This window comes from Papaver somniferum, chromosome 9 (genome assembly GCF_003573695.1).
Source record: "Papaver somniferum cultivar HN1 chromosome 9, ASM357369v1, whole genome shotgun sequence".
NCBI lineage: Eukaryota > Viridiplantae > Streptophyta > Magnoliopsida > Ranunculales > Papaveraceae > Papaver > Papaver somniferum.
The window spans coordinates 167699476-167713453 of record NC_039366.1 but is presented as its reverse complement, the minus strand read 5'-3'; the positions used below and the strand labels follow the sequence as shown (position 1 = coordinate 167713453).

At 36.7% G+C, this 13978-nt stretch overlaps 1 protein-coding gene across 1 annotated transcript; it reads left to right on the top strand.

Moving 5' to 3' along the window:
- The first annotated feature begins 521 nt into the window (after positions 1-521).
- LOC113310412 (structural maintenance of chromosomes protein 5-like) lies at positions 522-12556 on the top strand. Its single transcript, XM_026559078.1, has 30 exons — positions 522-794; positions 896-1073; positions 1164-1317; positions 1878-1951; positions 3126-3275; positions 3703-3807; positions 3878-4023; positions 5231-5342; positions 5452-5607; positions 6470-6591; positions 6712-6856; positions 6930-6995; positions 7083-7211; positions 7298-7396; positions 7548-7713; positions 7799-7944; positions 8032-8095; positions 8194-8318; positions 8526-8603; positions 8717-8789; positions 9728-9831; positions 10268-10384; positions 10460-10537; positions 10677-10776; positions 10864-10918; positions 11017-11065; positions 11154-11241; positions 11334-11406; positions 11969-12072; positions 12191-12556. The coding sequence occupies exons 1-30, from the start codon at positions 763-765 to the stop codon at positions 12250-12252; spliced, it is 3150 nt and encodes a 1049-aa protein (XP_026414863.1). The 5' UTR covers positions 522-762; the 3' UTR covers positions 12253-12556.
- The last annotated feature ends 1422 nt before the right edge of the window (positions 12557-13978 follow it).

The following is a 13978-nucleotide window of genomic DNA, read 5'->3' as shown; positions in this document are numbered from 1 at the left end:
GCCTAGTAAGACAATATAAAAACATATTTTATATTATAATCAAGGGTCCGGAACAAGCTAAATGATGCATTATTATATCCATCATGAATGATGGCATGACCACCTCTCTGGACGGCCCCTTAAAAGAAGAAACTATTTTTTGTGTGTTTGGGTATGTCCGAATTTGCGCACATTTCTTAACGAGTGTGCACATAACATTTTAATCTTTACGATTAGTTTAATTTAGGGAGTTATGTAACGAGGATCGAGATTCCATACATGGAGGATAATGAGGCCAACTAATCGGAAGAATATCTTCAATATAGAGTCCAGTCCAGTGCAAAACGATCCTAGAAAAAGCGTGACTTGGCATATGACAACTCAGTCGCTTGTCCGAGTTAGCTCTTAAACCACGATAAAACGGAGTTGAACACGTTCCATCGTTATTTTCCCGCCCAGTAACAAGCGTCAAACCCACGCTTCAAAGGTTTTGGCGCGGTTCTCTTTCCTCAAGTCTTTTCCTCGTCGGTCGGGTACTCGGGTATACGGTATACCAGTAGTCTGTCTAGTACTCGAAAGACAGGTCTTCTCATTTGGTGCGATTTCTCCCTCCTCTCTCTTCTGTTCATACGAAACCCTAACTTCTTGATCCCTCCATTTTATTCAACCCATGCGTACAGAAAGTATGTTCTTCCATAAACCCTAACTTCTGGTATCTGGAACCACTCCATTAGGGTTTTGACAGAATCTCACCCTGATATCAATACCTTAGATTCTCCTGTCATGGAGGAACCCTTGGCTAAGCGGTTTAAGAGGTATATAACTTTCAATTAGTTTTTATTCCGATCTCAGTTAGGGTTTATTAAAGATATGGTTATGTACTTACTATCGGAGTCGTGTTGTCGGAATGTTTCAGAAGCGAGGATGATTACTTACCAGGAAACATTACCATGATTGAGCTTCATAACTTCATGACATTTGAGCATGTAACATGTAAACCTTTTCCTCGTCTCAACATTGTTGTTGGACCCAATGGATCTGGAAAGAGTTCCCTTGTTTGTGCTATTGCCCTAGGTCTTGGTGGAGAGCCCCAGGTTTGATGCTCAATTTAGGTCCAAGCATGTATATTTTGGAACTAATTATATATTTTAACAGTTAAACTAACATTTTTTTTCCTCTCTTAGCTTCTTGGAAGAGCTGGACAGATTGGGGCTTTTGTGAAACGTGGGAAGGCATCTGGTTTTATTAAGATAACACTTAAAAGTGATCGTAATGGGGAATCTATAATCATTACGAGGAAGATAAACACAGAGAACAAGTCCGAATGGCTGTTCAATGGTTAAATCTTGTTCATAATTACCACTCTTGCAGTCTGTTTTTCCTAGCATCTGTTTGAAGTTCTTTTTGTTGACCGCTTATCACGTAGAAGTTAGTTCCCTCCAAAATAATATATCTTGGCAATGAGCATAAAGTCCTAATTTTAGATTGTTATCCCAAAGTCTTAGTTTTAATAGGATAAAGTTTTCCCTAGCCACATGTGTTCACCATTTTTACTCAAATTGCAACTGCGGCCAGTGCATTTAGAGGATCTTGCATTGCTGTTTATTCTTCGAGAGCTTCTCAATGAGCAAAATCATTTTCTGTTACTTGCATGATCTTTGGTTACCAACTCAAAGAGTCTATTGGCTCAAGAGTGAGATCAGGGGTTTCAGAAGTCAACCAATAGCTCTTTCCTATACAATTGTATCCCTGGGTCTGTTTGACACCTTACTCTTTGATTAGATTGCTTCATGTTTGCTTAAAATACTGCCCTACTTTGGAGGTTATTGATTTAAAAAACAAAATAAATTATCATATTTAAGTTGACGGCTAATATCAATACTCAATTTTCTTTCCAGATAAAGTAGTGCCAAAAAGAGAAGTGTTAGAAATAATTCAAAAGTTCAATATCCAAGTTAACAATTTGACTCAGGTATGATACTTAACCCAGCCTATTCTCTGGTCCCAACTCCCTACCAAAATGGAGAAAAAAACAATTGTGCAGACATCTTATCAATTACTTATTTTATTTGCTTTGATCAATATGCAGCTTTGTATCATCTTTTGAGGTATTTTTTGATAGTTGCATTTGGTTGATTAGTAATCTGTTTAAGATATTACATTGAAAGCTCAAATCTCAGAGTACCTTGACTTTTAGTTTAAGTTATGTGAAGGTGTTCGTTAAGTTTGTCTTAGAGAGACTTCTATTGTCGTAGCTTCCAAAAACGACGGCCCATTAGATTGTCTACTTAGCCAAATTGCTCACAAGAAAACAACTTAGGGTTGTCTTCAACTTTCGGTTCAAGTTGCACAACATAGACAGCAATGCATAGTCTTAAGCCATCAGGAAGAGTGGGCCTATTCCATGATTAACTGGATTAGTTACATCTTTCAGGTAGCTAAGTAAGGAAATTGTATCTTAATTTCATATGTTTGTACTTTCTTAGATTTTTTGGTCATTTTTTTTTTCTAGTAGGGTGTTCATTAATATTCTTAGCGTTTCTTACGAGAGAAAGATGCAGATAGTGAACTATTTATAGAATGCCTGATATAGTAAATCTATTTATGAACTTATAGTAAACGGTAGAAATGTAGAACTCTTTTTGCACATTCAAGTTGGTTTGTAGAGCTCTAAAATACCCAATTCTCTCCAAAACACACCTTCCTGACTGTGTAAGCAAGGTGTTCTTCCTTGGTTGACACATAGCTGGTGAATATTAGTCTTTGTGATTCCGGATTCTCAGCAAAACAGGGAGTGGCTTTTCATCGCACTGAAAAATGCTCATGCTTTAAACATAACAAACCAAAATGGTGGAACCTATCAATTTCGCTGGTAGTAAGTCGTTACGAACTATCTTGAAAATTTAGCTTCTTTAGTTAGATGACCGAGTGTGGTGGCTGTTCTCTTCTCTTGTCTAAGTATGTCACTGGAATTACACTGAAAATTCCAATTAGTTCCCTTAGAACAGAAGTTACACTTTTTCTACTGTTGTATATGTATTCTTTACATTCTTTTGTTCCAGACGAATTCAATTGAAAATATTTACAGAGTTGATGTGGATATCTTGCAGTCTTAACTTTGAGTTCAAATCTCTTTTTCCATGCAGTTTTTACCTCAAGATCGGGTATGTGAGTTTGCTAAGTTAACTCCTGTACAACTTCTTGAAGAAACTGAGAAAGCTGTTGGTGATCCACAACTCCCAGTTCTACATCGGACTCTCGTGAATAAAAGTTCTGAATTTAAGAAACTTGAAGTGGTGAGTTTCTAAGTGAACTCTCACCTGCCTTGTGATTGTACGAATTCTTCATATGGCTGGGGAAATACATTTTAGTATGTTTTGGTATCGCCAATCAATACATTTTTTCATTGGTTTAATCAGGTTTCACTGAAAATATGCTCTTGTTTTTCATCGCATTTTCTTTTGATTCATGTTTATGAGTTTGTTATGGACTTTATGTGGACTTAACAACCGCTTGGGGGTTAGTCTTCTCGTCATAGTTCTCAAATTTTGTTTTTCCATGGAGTTGGAGTATATGTTGAAACATGGTTTGATTGGTACTCTCCATCTCATTCAGAGGTTTATGTAATCAAGAGTGAACATTTATGTTTCGTATGACTGACATAATAAATATCTCATTGTGGATCTTCTTATGGTGTTAAAGATGCTTTTTATTCTCTTATAGGCCGTCAAGCAAAATGGAGATACTTTGAATCAATTGAAGGCGCTCAATGCTGAGCAAGAAAAAGATGTAGAGCGTGTTCGTCTAAGAGATGAACTTCTGGCAAAGGTTTGTTATTGAGTTGTAATGACCATTCTTCTTTGATTGCAGCATCCCTTATACTTTTTCTTGTCAACAGGTTGAATCTATGAAAAAGAAGTTACCGTGGCTCAAATACGACCAAAAAAGGAGTGAGTATATGGATCGGAAAAAGGAGGAAACTGCTGCCGCCGGACATTTGGAAGAAGCTGTTAAGGTTCTAAGTAATCTCCGAAGACCCATAGAGTACGTTCACTTGTTTTATGAATTCTCTCTCTCTCTCTCTCTCTCTCTTCCTCTCCCTCACCCTCAACTTTGGAGTCTGGACCTTATTAGACATCAGTCACAAAATTGATATTCATCATCTGTACCATAGGTCTTGTAGTTCACCTTATGTGGGTGTTATGTTCTCTGCTTCTGAGCTGGACTCCTAATCAAATGCTTTTGACTTGTTTAAATGGACCTGCTGGTTTGCTTAGTGAATCAGTTTATGTGATATCTACGCCCCTTTATCTGACCGGTGTTTATATCATGATAGTGTACGGATATTGAATAAGTGTAAATTTATTTTTGATCTCCGGACTTGGATATGCCCTTTCGATTTGAATGACCACTACCAAATGTTTGCGAGTATATGCTGTTTTGATCATAGTCTTGGTCAGGCCTCCATGTTACTATCCCATTTATTTTGTTTGAGGCAACCTCAACTTGCTTTTCGTGAGTGGTTCTACCTCGGGGTAACATGTTGGACTCGAACCTTGTGACCTTAAGGTCCTCTTAGCTGGGTACTTCCAGTTGTTAATCATGATAAAAAATGGAACTTCTTGAAAAACAATAAACTTCACCATAAAAAGATACAGTATGTGATCCATAAATTCGATTCACTTCAATGTCAGTAATAAGATCAAACCTGAACTTAATTCAATGAGAAATTTAGTTGGTAGAGCAATAGAGGTTCACTGAATAGCGGGTGTCAGAGAAGAGGTTGCTCTTTGGTTAGCTAATTGGTGATCTATTTCTAGCCTTGCCTACTTTTGTCCTAGTAAGTTTTGCAGAGACAGTTAAGAATTCAGCCCAAGTAAAAGAAAAACTAACCTTATGTCCATTCACCTGATGAACTTATTGCTTCAGTCTGAAACCTATCTTGTAAGTAGAGAAACCCTTCTGGAGCAATTATTTGTAATGTATTTGCAGTATGTGCCTTGGAAAATATGTTCTTTAGAGGAAGCAAGTAAGAAATTTAAGATCAAATATCAGCATATCCCTGCATCAAAATGGCTTCAGTAGAGCTACTTAGAAAGGTGACCAAGTACCAAAGCTCCAGCATAGCAACTGCAATTATGAAAAAAACAGTCCATTATGTTAGTGGACACTGAGTACAATGCTGTGGAATTTTACTCTCTTTGCTTGTCTTGCATGCGGAGTTTGATTTGTAACAATGTTGGTGCTGTAGAGAACAGAAGAAAGCTAAAGCAGCACAAGATGCCGAGTGTAAGAAAATAAGCAATCTCATAGCCAACAATTCTACGAATCGTACCGAAATGTTGGATAAAGAAAGTCGTTTGGTGGGTAAACTCTTTTATTCTCCGCGCTTGTAGTATTTAGGTTATGTCAACAGATTGCATTTGTTATACTTTGGCTGTTAATGTTTGTTTTTGATAATTCTTGTGATAGGCGGTGCAAGTTCGGGGAAATTATGACGAAATGGAAGAGCTAAGGAGGCAAGAGGAATCTCGTCAACATAGGATCTCAAGAGCCAAAGAAGAACTTGCAGAAGCTGAACAAGCACTTGAGAATTTACCCATGTACGAACCTCCTACGGACGAGCTTGTATGTAAATCTTTAATGCTTTCATACTTATTGTTGTTTATGTCGCCGGCGTACTATATTACATTATTTTGTCAAATATTGATGCATTAGGCTTTAAGTACGGTTACACTCCCATCACTCAAGGGACTAGACAATTTCTGTTACACCTTAACCAAGATGGATCGGTTTATAATTAGCATTCTTATATAGCGAGTTAATTGGGACTTCTTTTATCCTTTTTGTTTCCTAATTAGTTAAGATTCATTTGTGAGTCCATTGTCATGCTAAGGATTTATATCTTCTTCCCCTAGAGTAATTTCGTGGCACTTGGTCAGTAGTATGTTTTGCACCTTTGTAGGAACCCCCCCTATGGATGACTCTTCAATGTATTCATCTTAGAGTTGGATGCTGGGAATGGGGAACCTCATTCTGATGGGATTATATGATACTGTGTTGTACCTGTAAACTATATCTTGTTTTTTGAAGGGCTTGTTATTACGGGGAGGATAGTTATATCCATGCTCATATGGTTAATTTGTTCTGCCGTGATAAGATTTTGGAACAGTAGCTTGGTGAAAACAGAACTTAATATGAATAAACCCATGATTTTAGGCTTTTGGATACTGCTTTTATGTCAATTTTACAGAAATTACAGAAAATTTATCTCCTTGTATTTTGCCCTGCCTTTGTATTGTGGAGGTTCTTAATGACTAGGTCAAGCAACCTTCATTGCATGCTCTGTTGTAGCTAATGATACCGATCCTGGTTGTTTTCTCTATTAATTCATTTTGAACATCTTCTGACCTGGTCAGCATCTTCTTGGTCTTGGTGTTTTTGGTTGCTTTAGTCTCAGCGTAAAACAATTTGCATCCTCTATTAACAGGAAGTGTTACGCAAACAAATAGTGGAGTTAGAAAATTCTACAAAGGACAAGAGGTTCCAGAAGTCTGAAAAGGAAAATCTTCTAAACCAGAAGAAATATAATCTAAACCGGTGTTCAGACAGGTTAAACTCTTATGTTGACTTCTTTTACAATAAAAGTTGAAGAGTGAATTATGCTCTACATACTTGTCAACTGTAGTCTTATAATGTTCTCACATTGGAACTCTGGTGTTTGACTTGCAGCCTTAAGGTTATGGAACAAGCGAATAATAAGCTTCTGCAAGCATTGAAAAGTTCTGGAGCTGACAAAATATACGAGGCTTATCACTGGTTACAAGAACATCGGCATGAGTTTAAAAAGGAAGTGTATGGTCCTGTCCTCCTCGAGGTACATCTATCAAAGTTTGTATATCTTGTATGAATGATTATCTATAGATCTTGGCTAACTGGTTCCATGTCAGGTCACTCTTCCCAATCGAGATCATGCAATTTATTTAGAAGGTCAAGTTGCAAAATATATATGGAAGGTATCTAATAAAGCTTATTTATAGAATGCTGCTACGTGTCCAATACTGAACATCAGTGCTTATTAGTTTGTGTTTCATTTGTTGCAGTCCATCGTATGTCAGGATCCAGATGATAGAGATTTCTTGGTCAGCGGCCTTAAGCCATTTGGTGTTCCTGTTCTAAATTATACAGAAGACAGAGGAAATAATAGAAGACCTTTCGACCCTTCAGCAGAGGTGTTATTTTTCACTTGACCGAGTCGGCACCCCATTCGATTTATTCCATTTGTAATTTTAGTCTCATGTAATATTGTTTTCTGCAGATGCGCAAGCTTGGCATCTATTCCAGGCTTGACGAAATTTTTGATGGACCTAGCGCTGTTAAGGAGGTTCTGATTAGCCAGTCTGGACTGGATGCTTCAGTAAGTGTGTTTGCTCTTGCGCCTATGTTATCCTTATAATTATTGATGCATTTAATTTGCTTGAGGCTAGGCCTGTTTTTCTCTTTTTCTTTTCGGAAACTAATAATTTTTCAACTATCAACACTTGACATCTCTGTATGTTCTTTTTCAGTATATCGGGAATAAGGAAACTGATAGACAGGCTGACCGGGTCAACCAACTTGGTATTCAGGATCTTTGGACTCCAGAGAACCACTACCGATGGACCAAGTCTAGATATGGTGGACATGTATCCGCAAGTGTTGATTCATTGTCTCCTTCACGTCTTCTTTTGTCTAGTATGTATCTGAAAGCTTTCTGTGTGCAGTAGTCCTGTCTAAGAGCTGTTTGAGACCTCTTATGTGCTTCATCTTTTTCTCTCAGGTGTAGATGCTGGTGAAATTGAAAAACTTAGGTCAAGTAAAAGAGAGCTGGAAGACGCTATTACTGATCTGGAAGCACTCTGTAGAAAACTTCAGAGTGAGCAAAACCAATTAGAGAATGAAGCAGCTAAATTTCGAAGGCAGCGTGTATGTTATAATGAATCTACAGAAGCAATTAAACCTACTTGTGATTGCTTCTGCTCCTCTGATACATTTTATCTATTTATTTTGTAGGAAGGTATTCACAACACGATTCAGCAAGAGAAACGGAAAAGTCGCGAAATGGAGAACCGTATCAGTAAGTCACCTTAACTGAAACTGCAGCTAGTCTTATAATTTTCATTATTTGGATCATAAGTTCATTTATTCTTTTCTGTGTTTTCTTGGACTATATAGATCAAAAAAGATTGAAATTAGACTCTATCTCTAGGGAGGATGACTTGGAGTCTAACCTTAAAAAGCTTGTTGATGAAGCTGCCAAATTGAACACGCAGCGGTTCCATCTTGCAGTTGGCATGAAGGTAAATATCAGCTTGACTTGAGTTTCTCCCACATTTTATCGTATCTGAATATTTGTTGGGTATAGGATTTTGGGTCTTTTCTGCAGTTCTTGTTCACTTGAAATTTGATGTGCATGACGACAACTTATGTTGTGGGCGGCAAGTGTTGCTTCCCCCCCCCAATGTATTACCCTCTTTTGTACATTATTTGTTCCTTTTCCTTCCTAGAAAACGCTCGTAGAGGCTGTTTCTTTTAAACGGAGCTTTGCTGAAAATCACCTGAGGTGCATTGAGCTTGAAGCCAAGGTGTGTGTCAAATTTATTATGTTATCAAGTCTTAGAAACGCGAGGAGCCTTTTATTATCTCAAGCTAGAGTAAATTAATACTCTTTCGGTCTTGTTCATTTTTTTTTATCCAGATCAGGGAGATGGAGCGCAATATCAAGGAACAAGAGAAGGCTGCTAAAGAGGCATCCTTGCATTTTGAGACTTGTATGTGCTTATTTATGTCACAGCTGTCTACTTCCCTGAATTGTGTTTTACGATTTTCAAGTTAGGCTTTGTTTAGGGACTTCGTTATCCTGAATTGCGTCTTTTTAGAACCTTGCAATCTTTCTTGACTCAATATTCTATTTCCATTTTGAAGAGACGATTTAGAAAAAGGATTCCATTAACCCAGATGACAATGGGGCAAAAATTTATCCATCTAGGATATTTTGACCTCCTTATATGAAGTCACTTTATCGCCATCCTGATGTTTTTGCGTGCCAATTACACTAGTATTGTGCTAATATAGATATGGGTACAGACATAGGATATCTGAAGGCAATCAAGATATTACAGAACAAAGATTCCATTAACCCAGATGATAATGGGGCAAAAATTTATCTATCTAGGATATTTCCCTTATATGAAGTCACTTTGTTGCCATCCTGATGTTTTTGCGTGCCAATTACACTAGTATTGTGCTAATATAAATATGGGTGCATATATAGGATAATCTGAAGGCAATCAAAAGAGATATTACATAATCTTTTACAAGGCTTTTCCCCCAGGTTTAAGTGAACCTATATGTTGTATGATATGATATGCTTAACTAAGATCAGGTATAAATTTCGTTTGGTTAACAAAATTGAATATTTTAAAAACCATTAAGGAACCTATACAAGTTGTGCACTTAGAATTAGTGCTTGATTAGTAAAAGTTTAATCTAGGTGTTTCACTCATTCCAACACATATGGGTCATGTTATTTTTTTGGCTTAATTTGTTTCGTTTGTTTTTCTGTTTGTGATTGCTATTTAACTCATCTTAAAATGCTGAGGTAGCCTGCATATTTGAATGACTTATACCAAGTTTGTTTCGCCAACATTCTTGTCTGTGTTTCTGGTTCTGTACAAGTTTGACAATTCCGTACTGATTACTTTTACAGGTAAGCAGGCAACAGAGAGGAGCAGAGAACAACTCTCTGCTGCCAAGAAACATGCTGAATCAATTGCCAAGATCACTCGCGAACTGTCACAGGAATTTCTTGAGGTTGTTGGCTTGATTTCTTAATATTGAGTTTGAATTGTAAACGCATGTAGTTATTTCTTCGCCAAAAGTCAGCCACCAAAGACAGAAAATGTTTTTGTGAACAAGTACTTCCTTATAAGAAAGATGTTGCAGTTTGCAACTTGGTGTATTTTACTAACTAGATTGCTTATCAAGGTTGTGGTTGTTTGTCTACCCTTTCATACGTTTAACAGAATACTTGGAATATTTCCATTATATCTTCTATAGCTACAAATGCCTGTTCATGCATATTTCCGTGTTTGATATAATACACAGTATAAGATTTAGTTTTTACGTCATTGCTACTATCTTCTTTTGGGGGAATTTTTCTTAAAGTTTTTTTTTTTTTGGATCACTACCTAGTAATATTTTTAACGAATACATCCTTAATCAATACTAATGCAAGTTTTCAACATAGATGCCTGCTACGATCGAGGATTTGGAAGCTGCAATTCAAGATAATATTTCTCAAGCAAATTCCATTCTATTTCTGAACCACAATATTCTGGAAGAATATGAAAGCCGCCAGCAAAAGGTTATTGAACTGTTTTTACTTTCTTTCCATTCCTCTTTTATCATGCCTGATCTTGTGAATTTCTTTGAATTACAGATAGAAGCCATTGCTAGGAAGCTGGAAGCTGACAAGGAGGAGCTAAAGAGGTGTGTGGCTGAAATAGACACCTTGAAGGTAAGTGAAGACAGTTGAATCGTCTCCTCTGTTGGATTCATTCTGATTATATACGTCAGAGACTTATGCTTATTCTTAAACTATTAACTAAATCAAAAATCTGATTGGGTTTATGTTGTTATGTATTGCGCTTGTGCAGGAAAGATGGCTCCCGACGCTAAGAAATCTTGTAGCTCAAATAAATAAGACATTTAGTCAAAACTTTCAAGAGATGGCTGTTGCAGGAGAAGTTTCATTGGGTACTCAGCTACTACCTTCAGTTGTTGAAGATATGACTAACAAACTGACTAACCGATCTTGTTATATGTTTTAATGATTTATTTCAGACGAGCGTGATATGGAGTTCGATAAATTTGGGATACTTATCAAAGTAAAGTTCAGGTTAGTTCGAGAAAGATACTTTTCAGGGCATATTTGATAAGATTGTCCTCATCTGAAGTATCTTTCACTCTTTCTGATTATGTTTTCATTATAATCAGACAAGCTGGACAGCTTCAAGTCCTAAGTGCTCATCATCAATCAGGAGGGGTATTCACCATGTCCATATCACTATTATTTTCCATGCTTTTGTTATCTTCTAATCAACTATAAGTCTGTAACGAATTTTGTTTTGTAGGAGCGCTCTGTTTCTACTATTCTTTATCTGGTTTCTCTTCAAGACCTTACAAATTGTCCTTTTCGTGTGGTTGATGAGATCAATCAAGGTAAATGTACAGATTGACCTTACAAAAGTTTTTTTTTTTCAAAAGGTTAATGTTTTGGTTCATTCGTATTGTTTTGCTTCTTGTCTCATCAGGGATGGACCCTATCAATGAACGGAAGATGTTCCAGCAGCTAGTGAGAGCAGCCAGCCAGCTCAATACACCACAGTAAGAACATAATGTCTTCTTGTATAAAATTGATAAAGAAACCAAAGTCCACCTCATTGATGACCTAGCAAGTTCAATTTGGACACTTGTCCCGATTCACTCTATGGTAGTACATATTTCATTCATGTTTAGGACTCTCTAGTTCATTGCAACGATATTTTCACATTAAGTTTGAAAAATCTGATCCAAATTCACTATTGGATTCTCTTTAAGTAGTCCCTCACAGCTTGGCCCCTCTGGATTTTGCTTAGCGTGTAAGTCTTTCCAAAAGCCTAGTAAGCTGTTTTTTTAGGTTATTGGGTTCATAGGTTTTCGCATGGCATGATAGGTTTGTCACCCCAACTATCTTGTATGAAAGGAGGTTCTTAGATATGGTCGGCTTTGTTAGTTTGGCCCAGGAAGAACTCGATTCTTTGTGTTTGCCCGTGTGTGTGGGGGTTGTTGGAAATTGTCGTGGGTATTGTGAAGTGTATAACATTGGACAACCTTCTATTGTAAACCACTTTTCAAGGAGGATCCATTGGATTAAATAGTTCTGTTTCTAACAATGTTATTATGACAGGTGTTTCTTGCTAACCCCAAAGTTGCTGCCGGATTTGCAATATAGCGAAGCATGTAGCCTGTTAACCATTATGAATGGCCCTTGGATCGATGATGTTACGCAAGGTACCTTATTATTATTGGTTGATATCTCATCTGTGAAGCGGTGTTTTGTTTTTCACTCTTCTTTTGATTTATTCGCTTCGATTGTTTTGTGGCATTTTTGTTGTTCCAAATTGTTCAGCATGGAGCGGGGGTGATAGTTGGTCAACGGTAATGGGATTGGCTGGAGAGAGATTACATTGAATGACGAAGATGTCTCTGATTAGAAGACACCATCTGAAGGGTAAACTGGTAACAGAAGGACAGTTCTTATGATAGAAAATCTATAGACAAGGAACCTAGATTTGTGTTTTTTGCAATTCTTGGTAAACTGTTGAAGAAAATTCAGAATCTTTTTGATAGAATTGTAGAACGGAGTGGCATGTCATATTTTTATACTCTCATTTTGTGTGTACATAATGTTGTGGGTATGTGTCCGAGTCCAACTCTAGTGTGCCAACACTTATATTTTGACATGCGTTTATGAGAATCTGGCTATTTAACTTCATGCTTGTTTCCCATTCTATATATGGGATTGCTTCCAAGTTCCAAGAAACCTGCACTTCAAACATATATATGTATAAATTAAATTACGAAAATGAGGTTGTATTGAGATTAATTAGGTGCTTTTCTTAGATATTGCTTACCATAGAGATCGTCAGAAAACACCCGAATTAACCTGCCTAGGCGTGGGTTGACTATGGGGTAGGTCGCAACATTAGAAAGAGAAATTTGATGTTTAGTAAACCCAACCCGGCTTATCCTATAGTCCCTCAGGAATCAGAGGTCCAAAAAGGTTTTGAATACATGAAATTATCTTCCTGCCCATCAGAATGTTTTCTTTCACTAAAATTTTGCTGTTTAGTAAACCCGACCCGGCTTATCCAATAGTCCCAGCAAAAAACAATTAACCGAGGTCCAAAAAAGTTTTGAATACATGAAATTATCTTCATGCCCATCACAATGTTCTCTTTCACTAAATTTTCACCAAAACCATGTCGTTGTTGTTCACAAACCAGAAAATCTGAAACTATTCCAAATCGAAATCGAAAATTTGGGCACCGGAAATCGAATCAGAAACTGTAAAAAAAAAATCAATCATCAAAAATCCCATAAAACTAAAAGCTTAAAATCAAATTAGGATACCGAAATAAAAAAATCACTGAGATCCAGTGAAAGAAGAAGAAGAAGATCTTTGCTAATCACCAAGAGCAATACATACTGTTATGTATGATCGTACATATTGATATGTACTTAAGGAAAAAGTGTATCATCCCACGGTACATATTGATATGTACTAGGGGAAAATACGTACTATAAGTAAAAGTGTATGGTCCCACAATACATGTTGATCCGACAATATATATTGTTATGTACTAAAGGAAAATATGTATTCAAGGAAAAAGTGTATCATCCCATGGTACATATTGATTCAGCAAACATTGATATGTATTGAAGGAAAAAGTGTATAATTCCATGATACATATTGATATGTACCGAAGAAATTTTTTTATGATCCCACAATGCATAGTAATCCAACAGTACATAGTAATATGTACTTAATGAAAATATGTATCGAAGGCAAAATTGTAGATATTGATATGTACTATATGATTATACAAAATTTATATCTCCTTCTTCTTCTTATGTACTTAATGAAAATATGTATCGAAGGCAAAAGTGTAGATATTGATATGTACTGTATGATTATACAAAATTTATCTCTCCTCCTCCTCCTCCTTCTTCTTCTTCTTCTTCTTCTTCTTCTTCTTCTTCTTCTTCGTGGATTTATTTGTGAATCTTCTTGATCTTCTTCTTCACTTGTTTCACTTATTATAGAATATACCTGATTGGATGGATATGAAGCTGATTAAAGAGCACCAAAACGATCTTCAAACGAAAACCCTAAAAACACCGGTAGAGAAGAGAA

Bases quoted from the DNA above. Each gene is read 5' to 3' on its own strand.
- LOC113310412 (XM_026559078.1), top strand. From the start codon at position 763: ATGGAGGAACCCTTGGCTAAGCGGTTTAAGAG. The intron at 6,996-7,082 runs GTATCTAATAAA...CATTTGTTGCAG, and splicing joins TTGCAAAATATATATGGAAG to TCCATCGTATGTCAGGATCC. The intron at 10,385-10,459 runs GTTATTGAACTG...TTTGAATTACAG, and splicing joins ATGAAAGCCGCCAGCAAAAG to ATAGAAGCCATTGCTAGGAA.